General features: G+C 38.6%; 2 protein-coding genes across 9 annotated transcripts in view; one reads left to right on the top strand and one right to left on the bottom strand.

The window, feature by feature from the left end:
* LOC126872408 (host cell factor 2-like) overlaps positions 1–19,443 on the top strand; it is a 26,264-nt gene extending 6,821 nt beyond the window's left edge. For all 5 annotated transcript variants that reach the window (XM_050632334.1, XM_050632330.1, XM_050632335.1 and 2 more), the window contains exons 2-8: positions 4,967–5,127; positions 8,894–9,051; positions 12,837–12,993; positions 13,268–13,564; positions 13,640–13,950; positions 14,462–14,811; positions 15,213–19,443. In XM_050632334.1, the coding sequence (XP_050488291.1) occupies positions 4,974–5,127; positions 8,894–9,051; positions 12,837–12,993; positions 13,268–13,564; positions 13,640–13,950; positions 14,462–14,811; positions 15,213–15,942 (2,157 nt within the window). In that variant the 5' untranslated portion in view covers positions 4,967–4,973 and the 3' untranslated portion in view covers positions 15,943–19,443. The remainder of the gene's footprint in view (positions 1–4,966; positions 5,128–8,893; positions 9,052–12,836; positions 12,994–13,267; positions 13,565–13,639; positions 13,951–14,461; positions 14,812–15,212) is intronic.
* On the bottom strand, positions 17,409–25,026 carry LOC126872400 (protein brunelleschi). Of its 4 annotated transcripts, none has more exons than XM_050632312.1 (12): positions 23,857–25,026; positions 23,503–23,776; positions 23,234–23,432; positions 22,950–23,161; positions 22,688–22,886; positions 22,191–22,605; positions 21,900–22,120; positions 21,461–21,818; positions 21,239–21,395; positions 20,984–21,161; positions 20,684–20,907; positions 17,409–20,606 (listed from the first exon to the last, which is right to left on the bottom strand). In XM_050632312.1, exons 1-12 carry the CDS (start codon positions 24,792–24,794, stop codon positions 20,415–20,417), a joined length of 3,567 nt encoding a protein of 1,188 aa, XP_050488269.1. In that variant the 5' UTR covers positions 24,795–25,026; the 3' UTR covers positions 17,409–20,414. The 4 variants fall into 4 exon arrangements, with proteins under 4 accessions (XP_050488269.1, XP_050488270.1, XP_050488271.1 ...); XM_050632313.1 differs by having other exon boundaries at positions 17,409–20,600; XM_050632314.1 differs by lacking the exons at positions 23,234–23,432; positions 23,503–23,776 and having other exon boundaries at positions 23,867–25,026.

The raw sequence follows: 25,026 nt of genomic DNA, 5'->3' as shown, positions 1-25,026 counted from the left end.
CGATCGAAGTTGAGAAAATTCTATGGTTCTAAATAAAAATTAAGATTAACAATGTTGCACTGGTGACATCGTTTCCGAAATAGTTCAGTTTGGAAAAGTAGTCAAGTATGAATTTGTTTTAATTTAAACGAAACTTTTAGCAAGAAGATAGTGTTTTACGTTTTCAAAAATTTTCGCGTGTCGAGCGAAATCTCTCGCCGATCCTGCACTTCTGTTTGGTCGTCTTTTAAGGATATGCATTTCAGTGTGAAAACAATTTCTCTGGTCTGATCGAGGTCATTCACCGCGTTTGTTTGACACAAATATCTTCGCACTGACGAATATTAGGTAGCACTTGAAATAACTCACGCTCAACGCAATTGCTATCGTGCAGAAGAAACGACACAGAGGGCACACTGTCGGAATCTTTGTTGTCGCCGCATTAATTTCATTTATTGAAACCTAACTGGGTCTAATACTCTATTCAGGGGCACCGATACCGCGACCATCCAGAAACAAGTATTATCAATTCGCATCACGTTGCTCTGTGATTTTATTTTAAGGTTTCGTTCTATTCTAAAAATTCCTTGCGAACGAATTTATCTATTTCTCATTCAGATTGATCAACACGCCTCGATCCCAGCGGCTCGTTTAACGAGTACGTGGCTTAAAAGAATATTTTAAGTGAAGCAAATAACAAGTTGGCGCTAGTAAAGCGGTTTCAATTTAGTTGAGTCCGAGTAAGCGCTGAATTGAATCTCGAATATCTATACAGTCACATACCATAGGTTCAACATCTAATCATAGATACGAACCAACGAAACGAGAAATTCGATGTCCTGGAAAAATGATCGGACACGTTCGTGTTGCACGGTGATTGGGATTACGTTTTATAAGCTTCGTTTAGATGATTTACATCGGACGTAGTTATACACGGGAATGCGTGGGGTTACGTGGATCCTACCGCAAGTGACACTGGTGACACGCTGGAGGGTTTCTAGAGGATGTCATTGAAAACACGCGTCAAACGGCAGGGACGTTTTACATCGTAACGCGATGACAGGGAACGACTTCCCCTACTTCCTTCTTATTGCCCGCCATACGACACTTTGTAAACGTTTCGAAGAAAGAAGAAAAGTTCGATCGTAACTCGATATTAAGAATCCACGATATAGATTGGCGTTAATTTAAAGGGAATTGCCACTTAAGCAACGCTTGAATTTTTAATGCCTTCGTTCGCTTCGATGAATCGACAGGGGTCCAAAGATCGACGCGATACGCGAGAAGTTTTCTGCATCCTATGGGGTGTGCAACGTTGCATGCGCCGGATGACTTTTAGTTGGCGTCCGCTGAACAGAAACAGGAAAAGATGCGGAAGAAAGGCAAGGGAGAAAAAGATTACACGGCCAGGTGTACAGCGAGAAGTGGTTCTTTGCACGTGCATCCGCTGTAATGAGAACTCAGTCTTCATTCTCCGACGTAAGAATGCGTTAACGAACCTTAGGTGAAAGTTCGCTTAAAAGATTTTGTTAGCGCATGGTTAAGAGCTTCTGATATTTCAAATATGCCGCTCGTACTAGATTACGAAGTAGCGTGTGTATAGAAGGAATTCGAAAACCGTAGCCTTTAACATTCATAGATCTCACTTATCGCGATTTGTTATCGCCTTAACCAGAGTTTGGTATAGAAACATGGACCCGGGGCGAAAAAGAGGAAAAATAGTGGAACGTATACGAGCGTGTAGGAACGTATAGGAGGATAAGCTGCTGGAAATACCTACATATTTTTCCACGGTAGACAACGAAAGAATCGATACTGTGAAATCGCTGAAAAATACCAGCCACATTTCTCTAATCCTGCCTTCTTCTCTAGTATTCGAACGAGGGGTGCGAGCCCGCTGTTTAAAATCTCTAGACGGAGATATTATATCGGTTGTCGTATTTTCCTCGCTCCCGGTATTCGTTGACGCTGTTCAGACACCCGCGTATGTTTCATAAGATCTTTACGCTCGATTCTCCCCCGTGCATTACGTCCATTTCAAAGATCACGTAGAAAAAAGTCGTGCAGTTAACGACGCTTGGCTAGGTAACGTGATGAAGTCCGACAGATTAATTTCGCGCGAGAAAATCGTAACTTTTTTTTTTTTGCCACGTTGACGACTTGCTAACGATCAGACAGTATGGCAAAAACAAGCGACGAGCAACGACCGAACACGTAATTCAGTAAGGCTTTTTAGCGCTTTTAGTGACAGCATGTATGATGTTCGGTAAATAATCCTCGTCACAAAAAGTTGATCGATTCATTCAAAATACATAATTGTGAAAGAACCTTAAACTTCTCAACTTTTATAGATACGACACGCGATTAGAACAGATGATCCACGTGTTTCTAAGTTATCGTTGTAATTCCATTGTAATGTTATGTTGGTTCTACGGTTACGAAACAAGAATAAACTGCCTCTCTACCGTTTCTCTTCCTTCCAGTGAATATACTCTGTCTTGTTGAGAGAAGAACAGAAAGATCGTCAGTGCCAAACGGATGCAAATGAGATAAAATGATCTCCTTCGTATTCGATAATTCATAAAGTGAAAGATTTAGCACTTCTGAATGTTAAATTGCGATTTACGCAATGCCGTAAAAGTATCACTTGCATTCCTTTGGTTCTAGGTGTTTCATTCGTGAATCGAAAGTTCGTTGACGATTTTATGATTGTAAGATGCAATGCGCCATAAACAGAGGTCCTTGGACGAACAACGCGAAACAGCCGGCAAAGGAACATCGGGCCACGTAATACAGGAATCAAGAGAAGTGCGAGTGTCGACGCGATAGAGGAAATTGTCTGACTACGCTCCCTTTTCGGAAGCCGGTAGCGGTAACGCATCCCCTCGCGAATCGAGTTAAGCAGAGCGAGCGAGAGAGGATGCTTTTCGCTCACCCTCCACGCAGAATTCCTCCCTCTGCCTTTCAAACGAAAAGGGAGTCGGGGGATCAAAATCTAGTCGAATCTTGGCGGTCGCGCTCGTAGCATATCGAACCTGGGAAAAATGAAATTCCCGCCACCGGTCGATAACACGCCGGTTTCCAACGTTGTTAGGGGTTGAAGGAAGAAAACGCTTCCCCGTAGAGTGCTCAAGAGCCAGCAGTCGAAGGGATATTGCTGTGATAAAACAATACTCGAGCAAACGAGAGAGGTTGAGAAAATATGCCCGGATAAAATCCATCGAGTCCGACTATACACGCTCGTTCTTAAGTTTTAGAGCACTTGAACTAGAAGAAGATAAGATAAAACTAAAAAAAAAATCACTAGGAACTTATATAAAATCTTTGGGATTGTTGTTTTGCTAGTAGATTATCGGGTAAGCGAGCTCAGCTATTCTATTATTTATGAACCGGAGCTCGTTCTAAAATTTGTCTGCACTTGAAGATTTGTTTCTTGTCAGTGATTTCACGATTTCAACACTGTCGTCATTTTTGCCGAAGCAGACGCAAACGTAGCGTCGATGCATCATAAAAGATTAAAATGACCGTGTCTTTGAGTATACTTCCAGTAGGATGAACGTCGAAAGCAACGAGAACAAACGACATGTTTTCGTACGTTTCTTGTTTCCGGGTCAGACACCATTTGCCATCGATTTGACAAAGTGTGAAAATGCAAGTTACGCAACGATGCGACAAATACGAGGAAGTTGCGAATAGCAACTGATATTTGAGAAACTTTTCCACCTATATTTAAACACGGTTTCACGGGGGAATCGTTGAATTTCCATTCATTTGAATTAGACCGCCCACTACAGAGGTTACACCTCAAAGCCTAATTTATTCAACCAGATTGATATGTCAACACGGAATTGCTTCGTTTAACGCACTATTCGATCTTCCCTCTTTTTTCGTTAATATTCCCATTAGCAAAAGATATTTCTATTTCTTCTTGGTTCACGTTTCAACTCTAAGACGATAAATAATACTTGCGTGATTTAGAATTTTCCTGAGCAACATTGCAGGTCATAAAGTGACCCATGAAAGTACAGAAGAATTGTATGAATACATTACGTGCCTTGCATGAAACTTTTTCAAATTTCATACTGTATTTTTTATTGATTTTACACTGATTTTTTTTTACTAAGAATATCTTTGCAATAAGTGACTCAAGTTATGAAATTACAGATTTTGTCAATACAATCACGGCGGTCGTGCCTCGTTATGGTACTAATGAAATTTCGAAAAATTTTATATAACACACATAGTATATTCGTAAGAAGTTTCAATCTAAACGTTCAAATATTTTCGCGAGCCACTGTACGTTCGTTATTTTCTCCGTATTTTCACAGATTTCCCTCCGCCACGTTTTCTTGGTGGTACTGTACAAAACGAGTATAGGTATACCATGGGGAATCCCATTTGTACCGGCGTGGCGCGTCTACCGGCGAGCGTATTGCTTGGCAGACGTATTTGCGTACGCGTGTTTGGGGTGCGTGAGGGTGCATTCGTTTACCCGAAACTCGATTTCGAAGCTTCGGTAATTGAATTTCAAATACGTCTGCGTAGCCGTTGATACGTTTAAAGCCAACATACGAGGCATTTAAGAATATCGCATTCCTCACTGTCCAACTCGCGATTATTAAAACAAGAAGCAAAGCAATCTACTTTATGTAATAATTTCGTTTCTCTATATTTTATTTTTCCTGTATCAGCACAGTCAAGACATAAATTTATCTGTCTTATGGATAAATACTCGATAAGCCAAGTTACAGTGGCCACATAGTAATCTTGAAAGTGCTTTTCGTCAACATTTGTTCGATTCTCATTGAACTATTTTTGGTTCATCTGTTACTGCAGCAAAATACAGCAACATCCGCAGTCTGTACTTTTTTACTACAAATCGAATCTAGTTTTCTCAGTTTCACTCAATTTCGGCGAATATCACGAATAAAACACTCGTTAAATCGTTTCTTTCACTAGAACTAATTCCGAGATCTCTCTGTTACAGGAAGAAAATGTGGAGCTCGGTTACTGCGGCTGGCAGTGAAAATGGGCCCGCACCACCTTCCAGAAGCAAGCACAGCGCTACTTTGCTCGCAGGGCACGTATATCTCCTTGGCGGACGAAACGGCAATCTTCCTCTCAAAGACCTCTGGCGATACAGCCTCGGTAAGTGATAATTACTATCGCTTTCAATTCTTGCCCGACGATATGCACGAATAGTTAGTAGCGAGCTTTGCAACTAACGACGAAATTATGGAAAGCGAAAAGGGAAAGTGGAATTAGTGGGTGGAAAAAATCCTTGTAATTACAAGAGGTATTAATACACGACGTCTGAGTAACTTGAATACGGTACACGAACAACATCTCTGACCAACGCACCCTACCATCTCGCTCGGTGAACGAGGGTGCGCGACGGAATTTAAACGGGGTTCAGTCTGATCAATAATACGCCATTATTAAAGCCCACGTATATCAACTAAATCCGCCGGCGATACTCCACAATTACGACTGTTTCCACGGAGATCAGACGTACGCGAATTAATTGCACCCTCATGTGATAATCCATGGCTTATACGCGTCATAACCAGCACCGTGCGTTTGGCTGTTGCGTCTCGTAACCGTAAAACCAGCCGAAACACTTCGATTCTTATACGAGACGTCTAGAAGCAAAGTGCAATTGATATTTCACTGATATAGGGAGTGAATCGCATTTCAAGTTCAGAAGAATTAAAAATATCGTAGGTAGAGTGTCTAGAGGTAAACATTAAGTGATATTTATTGTCTGACATATAGTAGGGATTATATGCATAAATTTTTTATGAAATCCGTCTTTCAATTCATTAATTATCAAATACGGAGAAAACAATTTTATTGAACTTTACATGCTTTTGACATTAGCGATCTTCTGGTAAACAATGTTTTGTGAGAAAAAGAGACATAAAACGCGAAACAACACATTTTAGAATTTTGGGAAATTTATGTTCCCAAAGTTTATCCTTATGAATCATTTAAAAACGAATAAACGTTAGGATAGTATACTAAGCGAGGCAGTGTATTGGAAATTGAATCGAAAAGTTAAAGCGATTTTAGACTTATGAGACGTATCGTATCGATCATTTCGTACCATCGCGTTCAAATCGATCAGTTTTTTCAATCGCGAATTATTCGCTGGAAACCAGGCTTAGTCTTAGCAGAAAAAGTTTACTAAGAATCAAATAGAAGCATCTCTTATTCGGCTTAAATAGCCGATCACGTAGAGCCTAGCCAAGTTTCGATCTGCTTGACTGGCAACACACTAAACGTATTCCCTGTGGTCTCTACATCGACCGATATCGGAATCAGCCAGCGAATTCACGCGAGCGGATTTTAAATTGGTCAAAGTCCTCGTTACGTTCTTTTAGGAAAGAAACGTTTAAATCGTGCGATGATCCGAAGCAGAACACGTTACTGTGGATAATTCGACGTTGTACGCAAAATACGAGGCGAAATCCTAAAATGAATTTCCAATGGTTGATGGTACGTCCACGAGGTGCCCTATTCATCAAAAGGGATTGTTCGGCTACGGCTTCGGGTGAATATTAAAGCGGCATCGGAAGGGTTGCATGTTGGCGGTTTGTCTCCTGGGGGCAAATACTATCAGAGTAACCCCCTGGCATGTTTTAAAAGCATAGCATTGTCGATACTTGATCTTGCAAAAATATTGTGATACCTCGAAGAACCGTAAGAGTACTTCGTCCTTGTATGTTTTGTTTCACCCTCTTTTGCGATCGGTGGGGATTTCAAAGGGTTCTTGTCCTTTATTTTCTATTTATTAAATCGATATCTATCCTAAAACGTTAATGACGATGGTAAAACTCCAATAGCGTGCAGATATTTGTTTCAGTCGTTGTATGACACATCGATTTCTTTAATACATTTTTCAACGAGCTGTTAACTTAAACACGAACGAGTGTATTATAAACATTTGTCGAATGAAAGCGAGCGAAATAACATTTTTCAATATTTGCCTTTGAAGTTGTGATAAGTGCGTTGATACAACATATTGAAATGAATTAGTGTTATAGCCACTCACGTGCCTCGATCCATTTTTACATCGAATTTGTGACGAGTTTGATAAAGATTAGAGATACATAGCGGGTCGATTATTTTCTTTTTTTTTTGTCATCAAAGCCATCGGAACTTTATCCTGTGAACAGCATTTTTCGAACAAAAGGGTGCATAGCTTCGTAGCCAGCTAGATACGACACGTGTTCGTAATCAATGTCGGGCATCTGTAGTGTCAGTCTAGGAGAGCCGCAACTACTTCAGCCAACACATTATGCTTCTTACGTAAATTTCGTACGCTTTGTTCTCGAGCACGTTCCAGTGCGAAGCTGCGATTCGAACGTTTTTACCGTAGAGGAACACTCTTTTGATTTTTGTTGGAAAATACAGAAGAACAGCGAGAGGTGGAAGGTGGAAGAAAGAATGTTTTGTTCGGCATCGGGCAAGAAAAATCTCGTCCTTCCTTTATTCATACGATATAACGTAACTTCATGCCCCGCTGATTTCCTTTGCCTTTATTTTTCTGAGCGGATTAGGGGAGCGTCCCTTTTCTCTTTTCGTAAAACTTCCGAAGGGTAAAAAAGAACGTCTATCTCTTGTTAAACCCATGCAATAAAGGAACAAGTTTTAACGCACCCTTCAAAGCGTCATCAACTTAACGTTGAATGAATTTAGATTTATTCGATCTGCTTTTACGTAGATTACGTAAAAATCATGCTCTGATTCTTGCAAAAAGAAGAACGATGTTTTGTCAGCGTACAAGGTGTCCCTGCAATCGTAATATAGACTCACAAGGAGCAATTCTTTATGAAAAAATAAATTATAATAGAATTTTGAGTATGAGGCTTCGTCCTCGAGTAAAACGCGATTTTGAAAATCTACTCGACGCAAGACCTTCGCTCCTCGCTTTCCACTTACTTTCTTCACGAGGAATCGTTTCTTGCTCGGTTGCACCATGATTGCACAGACGCCCTGTGGTTTTTGTTTTAATACGCGAGTCGCGATATAATTATTTCTCGTACATTTCGTTCTTTTTTCTTCGCGTCCTTGGCACTGCTTGCATTTAATCCCTCGAACACACTGCAACATTCGCCGTCGTCCCTCTGTTTCTAAGAAGCCCCGACCGCTTCGAGGATTTATTTCAGAGCAGCAGATTGCCGAGGCGGGTGAAAGTGTGATTTAGCGCGTCGAAAAAGATTTCTAGATACCCCTGAGATTACGATTCCCTTTGCGTGTCTTCCTTTTAATTTTGCACGGTGTTGCATCGATGTAGTAATTTCACACGAACACCCGTGCACTCTCGTTCGTATGTGTCGAGACATTGGCTGGTCTCGTACAAAGCATCGACAACTGACTCGAATCGATTGCGAATACTCAAACGGACTTCAGATTTGTTACATAAATATGTAACGAACAGGTGTCCTGATATTTATGGCTGGCAGTGTAAGCGAGTTTCTGAAGATATGCCGAAAAATAAGGGCACCGCTTGTGCCGTTAAGTGGCACGGCATTCTTTATCCTAGCAAAAACTAGGACAACTGTATGCATACGCGTTGCACGTTACAGCGGAAACAGGTAATTAAAACGTGCAACAACGGCATACATTAAAAAAACTGCAGCCGCTAAATTAAGCATACCGTCTGGATGCGAAACACGCGACACCGATAAGACGAGCCTCTTTGTTCCTTCGCTCTGTCGCAATTCTTTTAATCGCGACTTCATCATCCCCCTAGCGGAAAAATGCACAAAGCCAGAGTCGCGTAAATCTTGTTTATCCAGCTTGATGCAAAGAGAGAAAGAGAGAGAGAGAGAGAGAGAGAGAGTCTGGAATATGAAAACGTTTGGAATAACGAGCTGACGGGTTAACCCTTTCTTTATTTTCTTTACAGCCGACAGTAAATGGGAGGAATTGCATCCTGGGGGAGAAAGACCGCCAGCACTTCAGGAACACAGCGCGGTAGCTTACAAGGATTGCCTTTACATTTTCGGGGGTGAGCTCGGCTTTTCCGCAGGCACGGAAACGCCACTTTGGGTTTACAATGTCAAGGTAACGTATCACCCAAGGCAAACCGGATTGCACCCTCTCTCGAAGAACGTTACACGTGTCGCGGTAAACTTCGTTCGATCGAATCGGAAGCATCGAGATGCGTCTTGATTGCGAACTTGCGTTGCTTATACCAGGGCAAATGTTATGGCTCAAAGTAAAACGAAGATTAAAAATACTAAAATGTCTTTGGAGACTTGCTCCTTGAGAAAATCGGGATATACGTTTGTATACATACAAGTATATCCAATAAAAGATATTTCAAGCCACGTAAATAACGGAGTTCACACAAGTAGAGTGGTTTCAACTTCCTGGAATTCGAATAGCGAGACTTCTAATATCTACGACTCAAATGAATAACAATGTTATTTACTGCCACGCTATAAGTGGCTAAGATAATATAAGATAACTATACGTAAAGTAAGATAAGGTATATATAAGACGAGATATCTATATATATATAAATAATTACGAAAATGAATTTCAGTAGGAAATTGATTTCTATTTATACGAGATTCCCGTAAACGAACCGTCAGCTATGCGTACCGGTTAAATTCGTTAAGAAGATTTAGTTTCATTCGAATTTAGGCGATTCGATTTGACGGGGCCGCGGCAGCCTCGAGGTATTTGGCCCTATGATGCTCCTGGCGTCGAGGGTTCCGACACCCTCGGTTGAACAAACCAGACGAAGGACCATGTTGGCCTTGATTGACAATATCTTGCTCCGATGCTTTTCATTTAGTCCCATTTACTGAAATTCGTTCGAAGATACAAAACGACGATTTTAGGAATTACGCATAAAGCGAATAGAGGGGAGATCTTCTTGGTTGCTCGTTTGAAACGAGAGCTATTAGACAATAGCTGTTCCTCAAAGTTCTTGCCACTTCATGCAGTATAACGATAGGTTTCGTACGATTGTTCGCTATGCTTGTCTCATGGTTGTCCTTAGTTGTAGTTTACTGGTTCCTGAACCCAACCCTCTCTTTTTCCACTCCCCTAGAAGACAAGTTGTCATGTACATCCGATACATCGGGTCGTAGTTTGTCTTTTACGTCGTTTCTATCGATGTTGTGGTTTCCTCTGGGTATTATTCTTTCATCTGTCTTCAGCGTCATCAGCAGCCCCTATGCACTTGTGTCCTTCCTTGCAGATCGGGTAACGTGATTAAGGCTTTTGCAAGCTGTGCTATCATGCTATGTACAGAGTGATCTAGAAATCGTGGTATATTCGAAAAGGAAGTCGAAAACGTAGAACTATATTTTCTCCCGTATTTAGACTTAAGTTTTTTCGACGTATATCGCGATCAATCACGAGTCTCTGGCCGCCATCTTGTTATTCTCGTGATGATTGACCGTCGTGGATGCATCATTCGTCACTGTCATCTCCAATTTACCGCCATTACCTTTCAAAGGTATCGAGTTCCATCGATCGATGCACACATCGTGCCATATATTTGTTTGTTCCGACAAGCGACTATCTTGTGTCACGTGAAAAATCGATATAACCGAAGATTACAGGGGAGAGGCGTAATAAGTTACGTTTTTTTATCTTTTAAAGAGCTGTAGCGTCTACCGATAAAGTTTATCACGTTTTTCCCGTGTGATTATTTACTGTATTCGATATTCGACAACGTCTGGCAATTCTTTGATGCTTGCAGTTTAACTAGAGTAATTTTTTTGACAACAGCTGGTGTCAACAGCCCTTCCTTCCATTTCGTACCCTCGAAATTGAACGGCGCTTATCCTCCCAAGGGTTCCTCTTCCCTCAACCTGTATACCATTAAAAATTGATAAACCCGGGGCACATATGAAACGTGGTATCAGTTTCGCCTTAATAATTCCTCTCCTTTCAGCAATATGCACTTGTGAAAAATGAGGATATTAGAAAGTATAAACACAAATGACGTCTTCCTTTAATTCTTTATAAATTATCGAGGAAAGTCAGGAAGAAAATGAAGGTCGCAGATGAAAAAGAAAACTATGAATCTATCGGATCATTTCTCCCTTCAACTATTTCTTCTCCTGTCGTATTTTTCCCCACGCGATCTTAAGATTACACGACCCGCCTACTTTTCTCTTTTTAATTTTCCCTAAAATCCGAACTTTCTTTACCGCGTTGCTATGGTTACTCTTGGCCCGTTTGTTTTTATTCATTGGACCATGTCGAAGGCCTGGGATATTCCCCGTTGCTTGTCTCTTCGCAATGTATTATTGAAATCCGCGTTACGAATCCGTCAGGCGAACCCGATTGGTTAAGCCGGAGGGGTTGCTTCGTGGTATGCTCTCTTTCCACTCTCTTTCTCATCTTCCCTCCGAGCTTCGTTAAAATTCTCTCTTGCTTACGTCTCTCGAAGTCGGAAGAGAAATTTCATCCCGTCGAATATTTTTTTTCTTTCTCTTTAAATTGATCGCAGCCGCTCGATTTAGTGCGAAGACGCGAAGATTCATCGATATATCGCGCGTCTGTTTAACGTTTTACAGCGATTCGCGTAATTGATGATACCCAACTGTTCTCTCGCTAATTTTACAGCGTTTTAACGTGGATGGCGAATTTAGCTAGTATTCCACCCTTTCGCAACCCCCTCGTACCGTAATACAGGGTAGACGCAAGTGGCTATACAGACCTATCAACTTTAGGCACGTACTTGGAGTTACGTAATTACTTTCAGCACCCCTGCTATATAGCTTATATACCGTCCTTCCATCTTCCTTCCTTTGCATGTACGATCGCAGACCCTTGGCTAAGCCAACGCATTTGCCTCTTTCTCTTTGACGCTACACATTGACGGACTGGAGCGAAAGGCTCGCTGCGATCGCCACTATGCTTCAAAAGATACGAATGTCGGTGCTATCTCACATATGACAACGCACAGAAGGAATATTGGTAACTGATTTCATGAGAAAACGAACGAATGACAAAATACACGTTTAATGCTGAAGTTTAAATGTAGAGGTAGTTCTGATATAAATAGATTTGGTTAACGATGTATTGGAATTAAAAATTGTTCTTCTATACGAAGTAGAAAATCTGACTTGTTACGTTCTTCTGTGGTCTTCGTATTTAAATGCGGTCGAAAATTCTCATTCTCATGTCACAATACATACGGACATCGGTTATGTTTCTATTAAATATAAAACAGGTAAATAGAGGAGAGCGCCGCTATCCTTCGAAAACAAATCGTGCGTTGCTTATGTCCTACATATTTTCATCAGTATTTTTTCAAGGTAAACGATTAAAAATAGATCGATGCATTTAACCAACTAACGATATTGTATGCTTCTCTTTATTCTATACGTCATTCCGCCCTCTTTTTTTTTTTTTTTTTTTTTTTGAATAATTCAAAATACGATAATGCCGAAGAAGCTGTCATTAGACCTGAGATATCAAGCTGGAATCTACTCGAACGACAAAATAGGGGAATGACGAATTAGAACTCTTGTGTGCCTTTTGTTACGTGCAACCCCAGTTATATCCGCCATTCAGAAACCTTCAGTCTGGTCGAAATTGGAGAATTCTCGCGTCTATTGTCACCTGACTCGAATGATTAACCCTTTGATACTCGCTAAGATTACCAAAAGACTAAAAGCCTAATATCGTCAAACTTTATCAATATAATTGCAGCACTTGGGGTTTATCACGATGCCAATAAAATTTTTAAACGTTTCCTTCTTAAAGACGCCTACAGGCGCTTGAATACTTTGTTCGAATATCAACTAAATACTCGAACGTTTGACGAGCACAAAAAGTATCCGGATTTTTCTTTGCATTGGAGAATTTGTTACTTGTAGACCAACATGTGGAGGAAAGTAAGAGCGCAGAGAGGTTGTGCGGTTCCCAGAGGTCGAAGAGGCCATACTGCTTTAGTTCATCGTGGTCAGATGCTCATTTACGGTGGTTATCAAGATCTACGTGGCAGTTCTCCAGAATTGTGGGCTTTCCATTTCGGTAAAATTTCACAATTTTTACGATTAAACTGTTGACATTTATGCAAATTCATATCTTTGTAGAAGCAACTAAACGAATAGCACTTAGACAAAAAGTTTCACCCAATGCACTTCGTTTCTTATACTTTATTTTATGTATATTTGAATATTACGTGTACTCTATGTATATTCTCGCACCTTGAAATTTCCCATAAGCGCATAAGAATCGGAAATCTATTAATGATGTACATATTTTGAAAGGTGGCTGACGATACGATCGATAATGTACGTTTTAGAAACGGAATCGTGGCATCTTCTTTCCTCCAGCGAAAGCGGGCCAGCAGCGAGGCACAAACACTCGGCAGTTCTACACGGTGACGCCATGTACATTTATGGGGGTATGACCGACCTACAAGAGAGAAGCGATTGCTGGCGATGGGATGTGAAGACCGCTTCCTGGTGTCTGTTGAAGAACAAACCAGGACCAGGACCTCTGCATGGACACGCAGCCTGCAGGCTTCCCAGTTGTATGCTAATTTTCGGTGGAGAAAGCGGTGGTTTAGCTACGAACGAACTATGGAGGTTTCATTTCGGTAAAAAATCCAAACATTAGTAGCACAACGATTTTGTTCGTCGAAAAAGATACGAGGTGTGAAACTTCTTGAAAGGTACGGAAACGTGGGAGAAATTATCAGTGCCAGGTCCTAAACCCCAGCCAAGAGCGGAAAGCGTTGCATTAGCAGTTTCCGAACTGATAATTCGAGGGACCAATATCGACAATTCGAAACCGAAACCGAGAAATCAAAGGACGAGACTTTGTAACAATAGGATATCGCCCAATGAAGCACCGGCTAGACCGAGCTTCCTTAAAGAAATTTCGAAATTGTCGCAAATTAATCTATCGCGGCTAAGTCATCCGACAAAGTGCAGCTATTCCGTTTTAAGTGGCCAAGATGACAACGAGGAAAGTCCGCAAGAGGTATGTTCCCTTTTTAGTTACGTTTGTATTAAGTATCCGGACACTTATCTATATTGAACAAGGTGTATTTTAATTACAAAATTGTGAATAAATCGAATCGCTGTAATGTTATCCTTTATAACTACCATAGTTACGTACGATAGGATATTATGACGCGATTAAATTGACTTTTAGAAGCCAATTGGCATGCGATAATACAACTGTGTTTCTAATTTCCTTCGAACCTTTCGAAATTATTTTGTTAATTGACAAGCTCCTTATTTTCAGATTCTGTCATTTCTAAATCACAACACAAATTAACTCTGCTGCATTTTCGACATAATTACGTTCTCCTAATCTGTATACTCTGGTCAAAATCGAATACTGTTGAAATACACGTCAAACAAAGTGCCCGGATACCTATAAAAAAAATAGTTTTTTTTTACCATTCCCTCGTACTCGTATTATATGCACACGTATCAAGCTTTATATCTGCACAGAAAACGCATGTGACAAATGAGCCTGCCTGCAGGCGAATACGTACTATCCGTTTCAGCAAGTGGACTCCGAGGTTGTCGAGCCATCTACGGGTATGGTGAAATCACGAAGCGCTAATACGCTAGCTCGTAGAAGACAGAAACCGCCGGAAACAACATATAAAAACGTGGACACGAACAATTGCAACAACGCAACCGGTGGTCCCGGCATGACAAGAGATCCTATCTCGGTACCGAATTTCCGTGCTCTGACCTTGCCAACTCCGGTCCTGACACCTGTAGAAGCAGCCAGGCTTGTTTTCGTCGACCCAGACGAAAATAGCGACAACGAAGAACGAAAGGAACCTCCTACCTCTAGGCTGATAGAAGTTCAAGAGGAAAGGCGGTAAGTGTACTTTCGTACTGCTATTTTTGTAGGCGGAAGCGTCACTAGGTGGATGGATAAGCGATACAATCCGTAAAATAAAGTGTTAATTGGTAACAACGATCGACGTAATCACAACCATACGTGTATACACTTGCGTTCAAAAATAGAGCACCTTCTTTTTAGTTTTTACTTATTTTTAGTAATCGATGTAAATTATTAATTTCAAATGAAATATATCTTTCTAGTATAATTTGTAATATCTCAGCATTCCATTCTTCATCATTGAAATCTATCAACTTTCGCTATCGACGGAATTTCCTTTACTACATCGCTTCCACCTACTTTACAATCTGCTACGTTACAATCGCAACGAAAGTTACGTAAGGAATACAGAGATGAAGATCCTTGGAAATTTCCAGAGACTTCGCGGCTGTGCATCAGGCCTGTCAGCCGACACGAGGCGAGAGTTACAGCTCACACCTTTACGAAGCGGCGCTACAAACACCAAAAACACCGACCACGTCAAAAATTCCTACGTCCGCGTCGGTTCGATTCGCTGACTTAGAAGAAGGTGAAGAATCGACGTCGGACTACGCGAGTATAGAAGCCCGTAGTCCCGGTGATCCACTGGCCGACGACGACTGGCAATCAGGACGAAAGAGCAAACAGTATCGCCCCATAGTTACCCCATCGACGATACGCGAAGGTCAATTCGGCTTTTGTAATCCAAATTACCTCGGACTGGATGAAACGAAGAGTCATCATCAGCAACAGCAACAACCTCAGGATGGCAAGTACGCGAGATTATTGAACAGCCCACCGGACAGTGTCTTGGAGGACGAGCCGGGTAGATCGGCCTCGCAAACGTTCGCGGAATTACTAGAACTTCAAGAAATCAAAAGGGTACCAAGAGCGCCGCCTAAAAGTTTACCATTAGGCTCTCCGTCGAGGAGAGCAGTCAGTGCGTCGAGAGCCGAGAGACAACGAGCTAAGGTTGCTGCGGCTGACATCAAGGAAACCGAGACACCATCGTATGGACCAGCACCGCTTTATGTTTTTTTAGTTGGCGGGAAAGAAAAGGGTCAGGTGACGGTGTTCGCGAGGCCCGTTTCTTTGTGGAAATTGCAATTAGCACCACACATTTTTTAAAAACGATAAATATGTTTATTGGTTTTATGCATTTTTACACGAATAGTTCCAATGAAATCGAACGATCGATTTTCTTCGAAAGACTTGCCTGTTGCTCTTGAAGAGCGAACAATCGATAAACGCAATTTCCTAATGCCAAATGAAGACTGCAGGGGAAGAATACGATAAGCCAAATTTCACACTTTTTATAGGGAGTTTCGAGATTCGGCACGTTATCAATTCGCCTCGTGTTACCAAAATTATCTTTTTATTTGGTTTTTAAAATTTTAGAATTATCGTTGTAATATCAAAATGTTGCTTTTGACTCGATAATTATATCTTTGTCTTACAGACAGTAAAGCTAAAGCTTCGTCAACTCATCGTTAATTTTAAAAGATTTACATGTTTGAATCTAATAAATTGTAATCATGAGGTAACATCAAAATCAGAGAATCGTTAGAAATATACTTATTATATTCTTCACCTATGATCTCCAAATGTTACGTCGTTGTAGTTAGAGGAATTTCTTAATCTTTTACTGCGTTCATTATCGAAGACAACGTATCTGTTTCGTTGACGTGCATTTACGTGCTTCTTAATAAGTTTAATTATAAAAAGTCTTCAGCTCTTTGAAGTATCGATATCGGAAATTATGCAATTAATATAATTTATCGTGCAATATCAAATGTGATTAGGACAGCGAAGTACTCGAGTTTGTAGCGACAGATTTTAAACTGAACATAGTTATCGTTATTTCAGTATCTTGTTTAAAATATTCTTCTTTAACTATATGAAACTATATTGCTTACATTAAACTATAATAATTTAATTATTTCCGTTTTATTGCTCGTTTAATTTGCTACTTACATTTAATAATAAATGTAGTAGTACACGAAACGTTTTACGGTAGATCAGTGAATGGAAACGCGTAGATACATGGAAAGTTCATATTGAACCGGCTCATTTAAGACGATTGTTCTACGGTTTTATTTATTCATAACGAAATAAGCAGTCATATGGAACAGATGTCCATACCAAAGCGCAAGTCAAACACGAGTGAAATGAATAACCAACCCTTTATCTACGAATGCGTCCTGTCAGTCTTAAGTGGTATACAATAAGTCTCATAGAATGTTATAAAAATTTACGATTAAGATCGATACGTTAGATCCTAGGTTTACCATAAATGATATAATTTTTCATACTATGGTAGATAGACGTGTAATACGGAGTGCTAGATTATTCAAATTTTTTGACGCGATATTTAAAGATGTAAAATAATAACATCAGAAAATACGCCCGATCTGCGCTTAACTGCCATCGACTGTGAACACGGATATGCATAGAAAATAAAATAGAATTAATATCCATAAGTTCGAAGTGTAACGATCGACGTTAAAAGCATTCTGAATATTAATGGAAATCGGTGTGTGATTGTGCCCAATGTGAATAATTAAAGTACGTTTCAATTATTCTGTGGAGATTAGATTTTTATATATAAAAAAAAAAAAGATGACTCTAAGTGAAATTTCGTCGGTAAACGTGAACTAGAGTAGAATCTAAGGAAGCTATCAATGAAGATAACTGTGTCGAGTTTTTCTTTTAATTTCATCACGAAAGGAGACACTTGTAACGCGCGAAACGTACAATCGTATATAAAAGAAAAACTATTGTGTTCCAAGACGTTTTAGCGAATATAAAACAAAGGTACGAATCATTGAAGTCAAAAAGTCTCCACTATGATTATATTTATGACGGTAGCGTATCATAGATCCGGTATATATATGATAAGTGAAAGAAACGATAAAATATGGGAGGTCTCTTGTTCATGTAGAGTTTTTATGCCCGCAAAGGCCCAATACATGTAATCCATCCATATAGTAGCAAAGGTCAACGTGGCACCTCATAGGCTGAATATTAAAAATCATAATTTTTAGTCATTTTTAAAGGTACAATAATAATAATTTTAATTTTAGATATACTTACAAATAGGAAAGGTTATTTGGTTAAGAGTTAATTTTACACGTAAAATGGTTTAAGATAACAAAGCTACGTTTGATTAAAGGGCATGTGCAATATGTATAGGTGCATATTAAGTATCCTTTGTTGAATTAAACGCTCTGTTTAGTAAGAATATTTGGTAATATTCAGCTAGAGGCCGCAGGCACCCGAAAAATTAAAGTTTTCCATTCGTAGCACTAGTCAATTTTACATTTCACAAAATCAGTGTACAAACGTTAAGATAAATGTTTTTTCGTGGTGTCATTTTTCTCCTAGAATCTCCTAACCTAGAATTTGTTCATTTTCAGATATACATATTAGTATGTACAGTATTAATCCGTGATCCATTTTTGCATTGTATGCATGATCGTTGCCCATAATCTTGACCATTTTGCCAAGCAGCTAGTAACCATAGTTAATTAATTAGTCGTACGAAGTATACATACTAGTATACCGCCGTCGAACTTTCGATTGTCCTACGTACATGTTCCATATTTAAGACGAGTTCAAACGATTCCGTATGACGTGCAGTTTAATTTAACGAGTTGGAAATTTTGCGGTTTAAAATGAAAATGAAAGCGAAGCATTGCATATTTGAAATAATTAACATTCCCGCGTCATTATTATTTTAAGTTGTACGTATGCGTAACGCAGTCTGATAGTCAATTATAATCGTGTCATTAAATATGTCCGTTGCCAAATAATACTTCTCTTGAGAACGTCATGCCTCGTTAAAACGAGATTCAGAGTATAAGCTCGAAGACGTGGGTTAAACCCGAAAAAAAAAGAAATTGAGAAAAAAAAAGAATAACAGTGTAGCTGATTTGAGTGCCTGTAACTTCATGCAAATATATGCATCTCATATTTTTCTGCGCACGAACGATTTTTCGGAAAAAACAATTCACTGTGTTGTCTTCTGGCTTATGCTTCTCTTTAAAGTTACCAGTGACTACATGTCGTACAAACGAGGAAGTGAAACATGGAAGTAAAATAACAGTAAAAGGCGGCATTATGATATAATGTGCCGATAGAAGGAAAATAAATCGCGTGTTGTTCCAGTGGAATTTCATATCACAGAACGCAGTATTTTTTCAACGAGTAAGCCTTGAAGCAGATGACCCGCACTCTGATTTTTTCTATGTTAAATGTCAGACAATATATGTATGTATATTATATGTACATCTATTTATATGTCTCCATTTAAATGAATAGCTACGAGGATTAACACCATTTTGTAAATATGGTGATGACAAAAGTATCGTGTAAGTTATCAACATCTGTCCAACATATAAAGATTTTATTAATTATTGCTATCTTTGAACTATAAGTTAACGTAAAACAAATAACTAGATTTGTATGAATCGTTAAGTTACATACAGTACTTTGTTTTAACGCGACAAATGTATTATTTATTATTTGCATTCGAGTTTATGTATGTAACTATTAATCATAAATGCCATAATCAAATTGTGGTATTGATATAGTTTGATAAAGTGAAATACAATAATTTAGTATCAGCCACACGTCCTAGTTTATATTTTTAAAAAATGTCAATATACTATAGGGTAAATACCTTCTGTAGTTTACTCAAAGGCAGTTCCGTCGATTACGGAGGAGACCACACATTCTCATTTTCATTTCACACACACACGTACACATGAACACACACAACCATTCCTGCCCTGACCTCCGACACAAGGGCGATATTGATAAGGCTTTAATTATAAATCACATGGCATTGTAGCCTTGAGGTGACTGGCAGCACTGCCCTTGAATTAGCTAGCGAAAGGATTGCCCTATAAACTATATATTCTACACGGCCATATAAATGATTCACATGACCGTAATCTTCTACCCTTCCATTTTACCTAAAGTCCAAAAATATCTATATCTACTAGTAACTAGTAACGAACGGCCAACCATTTACAGCAAAGAACTTTCTTTGGAGAGTAAAAAACGTCCCTAGGATATGGCGCGCAGTTTGATCAACTTATTTTCATAAGCAAAAATGCATCAAGACAGTTGTGCAGTAACGTATGTTACATTCGAGAGACTAATTCACAAGGTTCGATTTTAAAGAAAATTTAAATTGAAATTTTAGTTGGGGTTGGGGTTATATTTAGCCAGAAATAATCTTCGCGAAATTCGAAAAAATTTTGTATCAAAGAAAAGGAAACCTTATTGACGAAGTTACCGTTGAAATCTATATAGGGCAAATTGCAGAAGAACAAAATAGAAATTCGAGTGTACTGCTCAGTAGTAAAAATGTGCTTTTTACCGGCAGCGCGTATAGCGGCATATCTGTAAAGTAAATATGTAAAATATAAATATATTGGAATGGAATATTCATAGAAACCAATTATTCTTTGATAGTTTATTAAAAAAAGTAAAAGTTTTTACATCTTACTGCATACAGTGATAATAACAAAGCATAAATACATTTTATTTTTCTCTCTGTCTAATAAATCACACATTTAATAATTTCATTTACATCAGTAATCATCGACAGTTATTTCTATCGGTGGTATATAACGCCACGTATGTCCAGCGTTTATCAATTCCGAACAAAGAACTGGCGTATTTGGAGTTGACTCTTTACTACTACATTGAATATCTATTTTATACTGTCCAGCTGTAAAGAATACTACACGACATTCGTGATAAACTCGTCCATATTCCTGTAACTAAAAAAGAATAGAAAGAAAGAGAAGGAAATGCAATTATTAGGACTGTATATATTTTTATCACTAAAATAACTTACTGCTGGAAGCATGACTCTATTTGCGCCAGCAATGGATAATCTCGTTTCTAATTGATAATTATTTACACCATTATGGTGATCTTGATAAAAATTTATAGTTAACATAAGATCACTTAGTGGATGTTCCAAAGCATTACATATCCCTATTCCGACACTAACGCATTCACCTAAACTACACGTAAGTTCATCTTGTGCCTTTACAGTTACATCGTTTATTTTGATTTCTGAAAAACATTTATCAATTTAATATAGGGTAGTTAAAGGATCATAATTATACGACAAATAATTATTCAAACATACCCCATTGTAAGGGACTCATTCTAACGAGATCCAACATATCTTGGGTGAGAGTGATGCCAGAAAGGGTTGCTTTACCGATCGATTCCGTGCCCAATAATTGCCACCGTAGGTCAACTAATGAAGCTATATGCTCGGAACAAACTTTTTGTAGTTCTCCGATATCACCTGCCCCATTTAACTATCAATAAAACAGAAACTACTTGTTAATTGTAAGATTTCTTAATTGTAATATGAATAAAAGATATTCTTTATTACCATTGATAATTTATTAAGTGGACATCTATCAACCGGTACAGGAATTCTACAAGGCTCTTTACCCTCCATGTATATACATTTAGTTTGTGTATAATGCAATTCCATTTCATGATTAGTCATATTTGTTAAATCTAACACGAGATAAAATTGTGACGGCCTGGAAATATACGTATACGTATTTAGATAGAAATATGAGATACGACTCTTTCGTTAAGCGCTTACGTTTCTGCTGGAAGTACATCCCAATTTGTAATTTGTACACTAGGCAACATCTCAATTGTGATAAAAACTGATGATATACGACAATAACCTGCCGTTAGACCTGTACCACCCGAATACTTTATTTTCAATTGCCCTTCGACAACATTTGAAGTATGTAATGGAACTGCGAGCTTGGATAAACGCGAACTTGCCAAAGAAGAATGGCCCGAATGAGAACTTAAACCTGATCTGAATGAGGAAGTTAATTCGGATTGTCTCTTTGTATGCGACGGGGAACTTAATCTAGATGGTAACGAGCTGTGTCCTGAATGAGACATTAAGCTGCTCGGCTGACTGAGATACGTACTGCTGCTAATATCTAAAAGATATTTAATATATAATAATTTATTACACTGTCATTGTATTGAAAGAAAAAGATAGACGCAATTGATCATATTACCATTTCGCGATGTAGGTGCTATAAAATCTGTAGCCGCATATAAATACAATGTAAGACTGGCACTAGCGCCGGGTTGTATGGGTAACTGTGCCATAAAATTTTTATCGCTCCATTTAAATATTTTACTTTCGAGTAATGTGTCTAATGTTGATTGTATTGATAGTTCGATTGTTTCGATAGGAACTTGGCCAATATTTGTAATCGTTACAGTACATTCGGCACTACAGCGTAGAAATGGCTATTAGCTTCCAGTCATATATTTGTTATTATAATTATTTATAATAGACATACCTTTCTCCGCCATATAGTGATATACTTGCGCTAGTCACTATATTATCTCCGGAGCTAAAGCTTGCAGTTTGAGGTAAACTTGTGACTACTTCTATTCTTGGTAAAGCTGGAACTACCTCGACAGTATATTGAGAGTGAACCATTCCCTCCATATACCTTAATCTACAATTTGATTTCACCCCTAATGTATGCGTACTAAAGCCGAGAATCTCTAAATCTCCAATTTCTTTAGGCCTGCCCGCTAATGTTACCGCAATTGGTCCTGATTCAGCAGGAAGCGTAATACTTTCGGGAATTGACTCGAATACTACACCATTTGTAAGAAGCCTCATATTGGAAACGTGAAGTTCAAACGGTAAGGGATTAATAAGTTGCATGGATACTTCGCAAATATCACCTTCTACCCATAAATAATCTGTAACCATTTATATTTGTTATATAGTAAATTATAAATAATATAATTTTGTAGGCAACATCTAGTCGATCCATGCACGTACCAACTTTACTCTTAGATATATTTTTCCTCTCTAAAGATCCAAAGTTAATGGGTGTAAATAAAAATGGGCCATGATCTTCTTTGACTCTTTCAATCTTTTGAGGTTGAAGATGTGGTTGCATATTTTTTAAAATAAATGATTTAGTTTTTGGAATATTCGTTAAATTAGCAGGCGGTATAACTGTACCAGAATCTAAAACCTATTGGGAATAATTTTACTTTCAACGCTGAAAACGTTATCCTAACATTTTCCTAAAACTTACGAGAGGTACGGGAGCGCCTTCGCATTGTTGAGATACATTTTGAAGTTGCAAAGCGGTTTCTTTACGTTCATTAGGAGTTAAGTAATTGTACATCGTTTGAAGTAGAAATGTCATGTGTCTCGTCGCCAATGCTGGATTACCCATGCGATTAGCGGCAGTAACAAGTTCATTTATTACCTGAATTTGTATAACTGGCCAGCCTCTATGGTTTTCTATACAAACAAATTTTCCCTTAACGCTAACGCGTTACGACACGATGCAAAATTATGTCATAAAAAAATTACCAGGAGACATATCAACAGGATCTAAGGACAATTTAAATCCAGAAGTAGCTTGTAACATTAAATTATAACACTGTTGCCAATCTGGATTAGGATTATTTTGAGATACATGTCTTGTTGCAGCTAATCTTAGACAAAATGATGCTTTTCTTATAAAACCAAAACTTGTGTATAAATCTGATAATGTAGTGAACCGATCAATCTAAAATATTGTATAATTTCTTGTTATTGTCATTTAGTAAATTAATAACATTCTCGCGTAAACTACATACTTTTTCTTGCTCACTTAATGGTAAATTTATAAGTATGACATTATTTAAGTATGAAGCAGCTTGTAAAGTACAATTTTGCTCTATTGAAATTCTTGTAGCCTTAAAGCTAGCTTCTGTCTCAATTATTCCAGCATATTGATATTTACTGTAATGTACTATTGCCTCGCGATACTTTTTTGATATTTCTTCAGGTAGCAAAATATGTGGCATATTACTCTTTACCACCTCTATAGCTGGGGGTGATAGCAAAGTTGCCACAGCTTGTGAACCTCTTCTATATATAGTGAAATATTATCCATTCTTTATCCAAAGCATTAAATTTCCATTTCTGAAATTAATTTGTTCTATACATACCTCTGCTTACCTGGACTTCCTTCTTGAAGAGAAGAGTTTCTCTGCAATGGAAGACTTCTACACATATTTGGATATAGCACTAAAGCAGATGCAGCACATAAACCTTCGAATGCTGCTCCTAGCCACAACCAATCATTTACAGCTTGTAGTACGCTAGCTGCAGAATTATAATTGCTCAAAGCATCTGCTGGTAGACCAGCTTGGAGACATAAATCACCCAAATGTTTTGTCATGCGACCTACACATCTTTTTCTATTATTCCTAGATTCAAGATCTAATCCTATAAAATCTTTCTTTTCAAAAGGAGCTAGTAAAAGAGAGACCCGGTCTATCTTTTCTCTTGATCTTTCTAATCTTTTGGATTCCAAAATCCAGAATAAAGAATTGAGGCACTCCATTACATGAACTTCGAGATCAGGACATGTCTCGTCTGTATAAAACACAGCTCTGGTTTTGAAATTCGAAGGTGTACTATATGATGCTGGTGGTTCATGAGCGTTATTTGATTCTAATGGTCCAAAAAGAATAGCACGTGAATCATACAATGTTGCACTGTACTTTACTTTTAAAGTCTCATGGACTCTGCACAACTCGTTTAACTCCACTTGATTGTCATATTTGCCAAAAGTAATTAACCCTAACAATCTTCTGTGAGTTTGAAAATCTCCCCAATCGTTATTTTCAACAGGATGTTCTCTAACGAATCTAGCAAGAATTTCGCGCGTTCCACCAGTAGAATCGGCCACAGAGAATCTGCTGCCTGCTTTCATTATTCGTTCACATAACCTGGTAATAGTCTTTTGTTTGATTTGTGTGCCAATAGGCCTCAAAAGTAGAAGCAATGCTGCATGATCATGAGCAGTTTGCTCGTAATCAGGATGAGACATCTTGTTGTCGGGTACCGGACTCGACAAAATAACACTAATAGCCGAGCGCATTTATATCACTCACTTCCTAGTAGTACTTTACGGTACCTAGGTTTACATAGATAATAACTTTGCCTGCGGTATTACGGATATATAATTCTTTAATCCGACAATTATATCCCGCGTTCATCATAACAATATTTAATACTACATTTCACTTTGATAATTTGTTGTGTTACTACACTTGCAGGGACGACAAATAAAACACACACTGCCATGTTTAAGGCATATCAAATGCGCGTGC

Source organism: Bombus huntii, chromosome 13 (genome assembly GCF_024542735.1).
Source record: "Bombus huntii isolate Logan2020A chromosome 13, iyBomHunt1.1, whole genome shotgun sequence".
Classification (NCBI taxonomy): Eukaryota; Metazoa; Arthropoda; class Insecta; order Hymenoptera; family Apidae; genus Bombus; species Bombus huntii.
The sequence above is the reverse complement of the archived record's forward strand: the minus strand, read 5'-3'. Positions and strand labels throughout refer to the sequence as shown.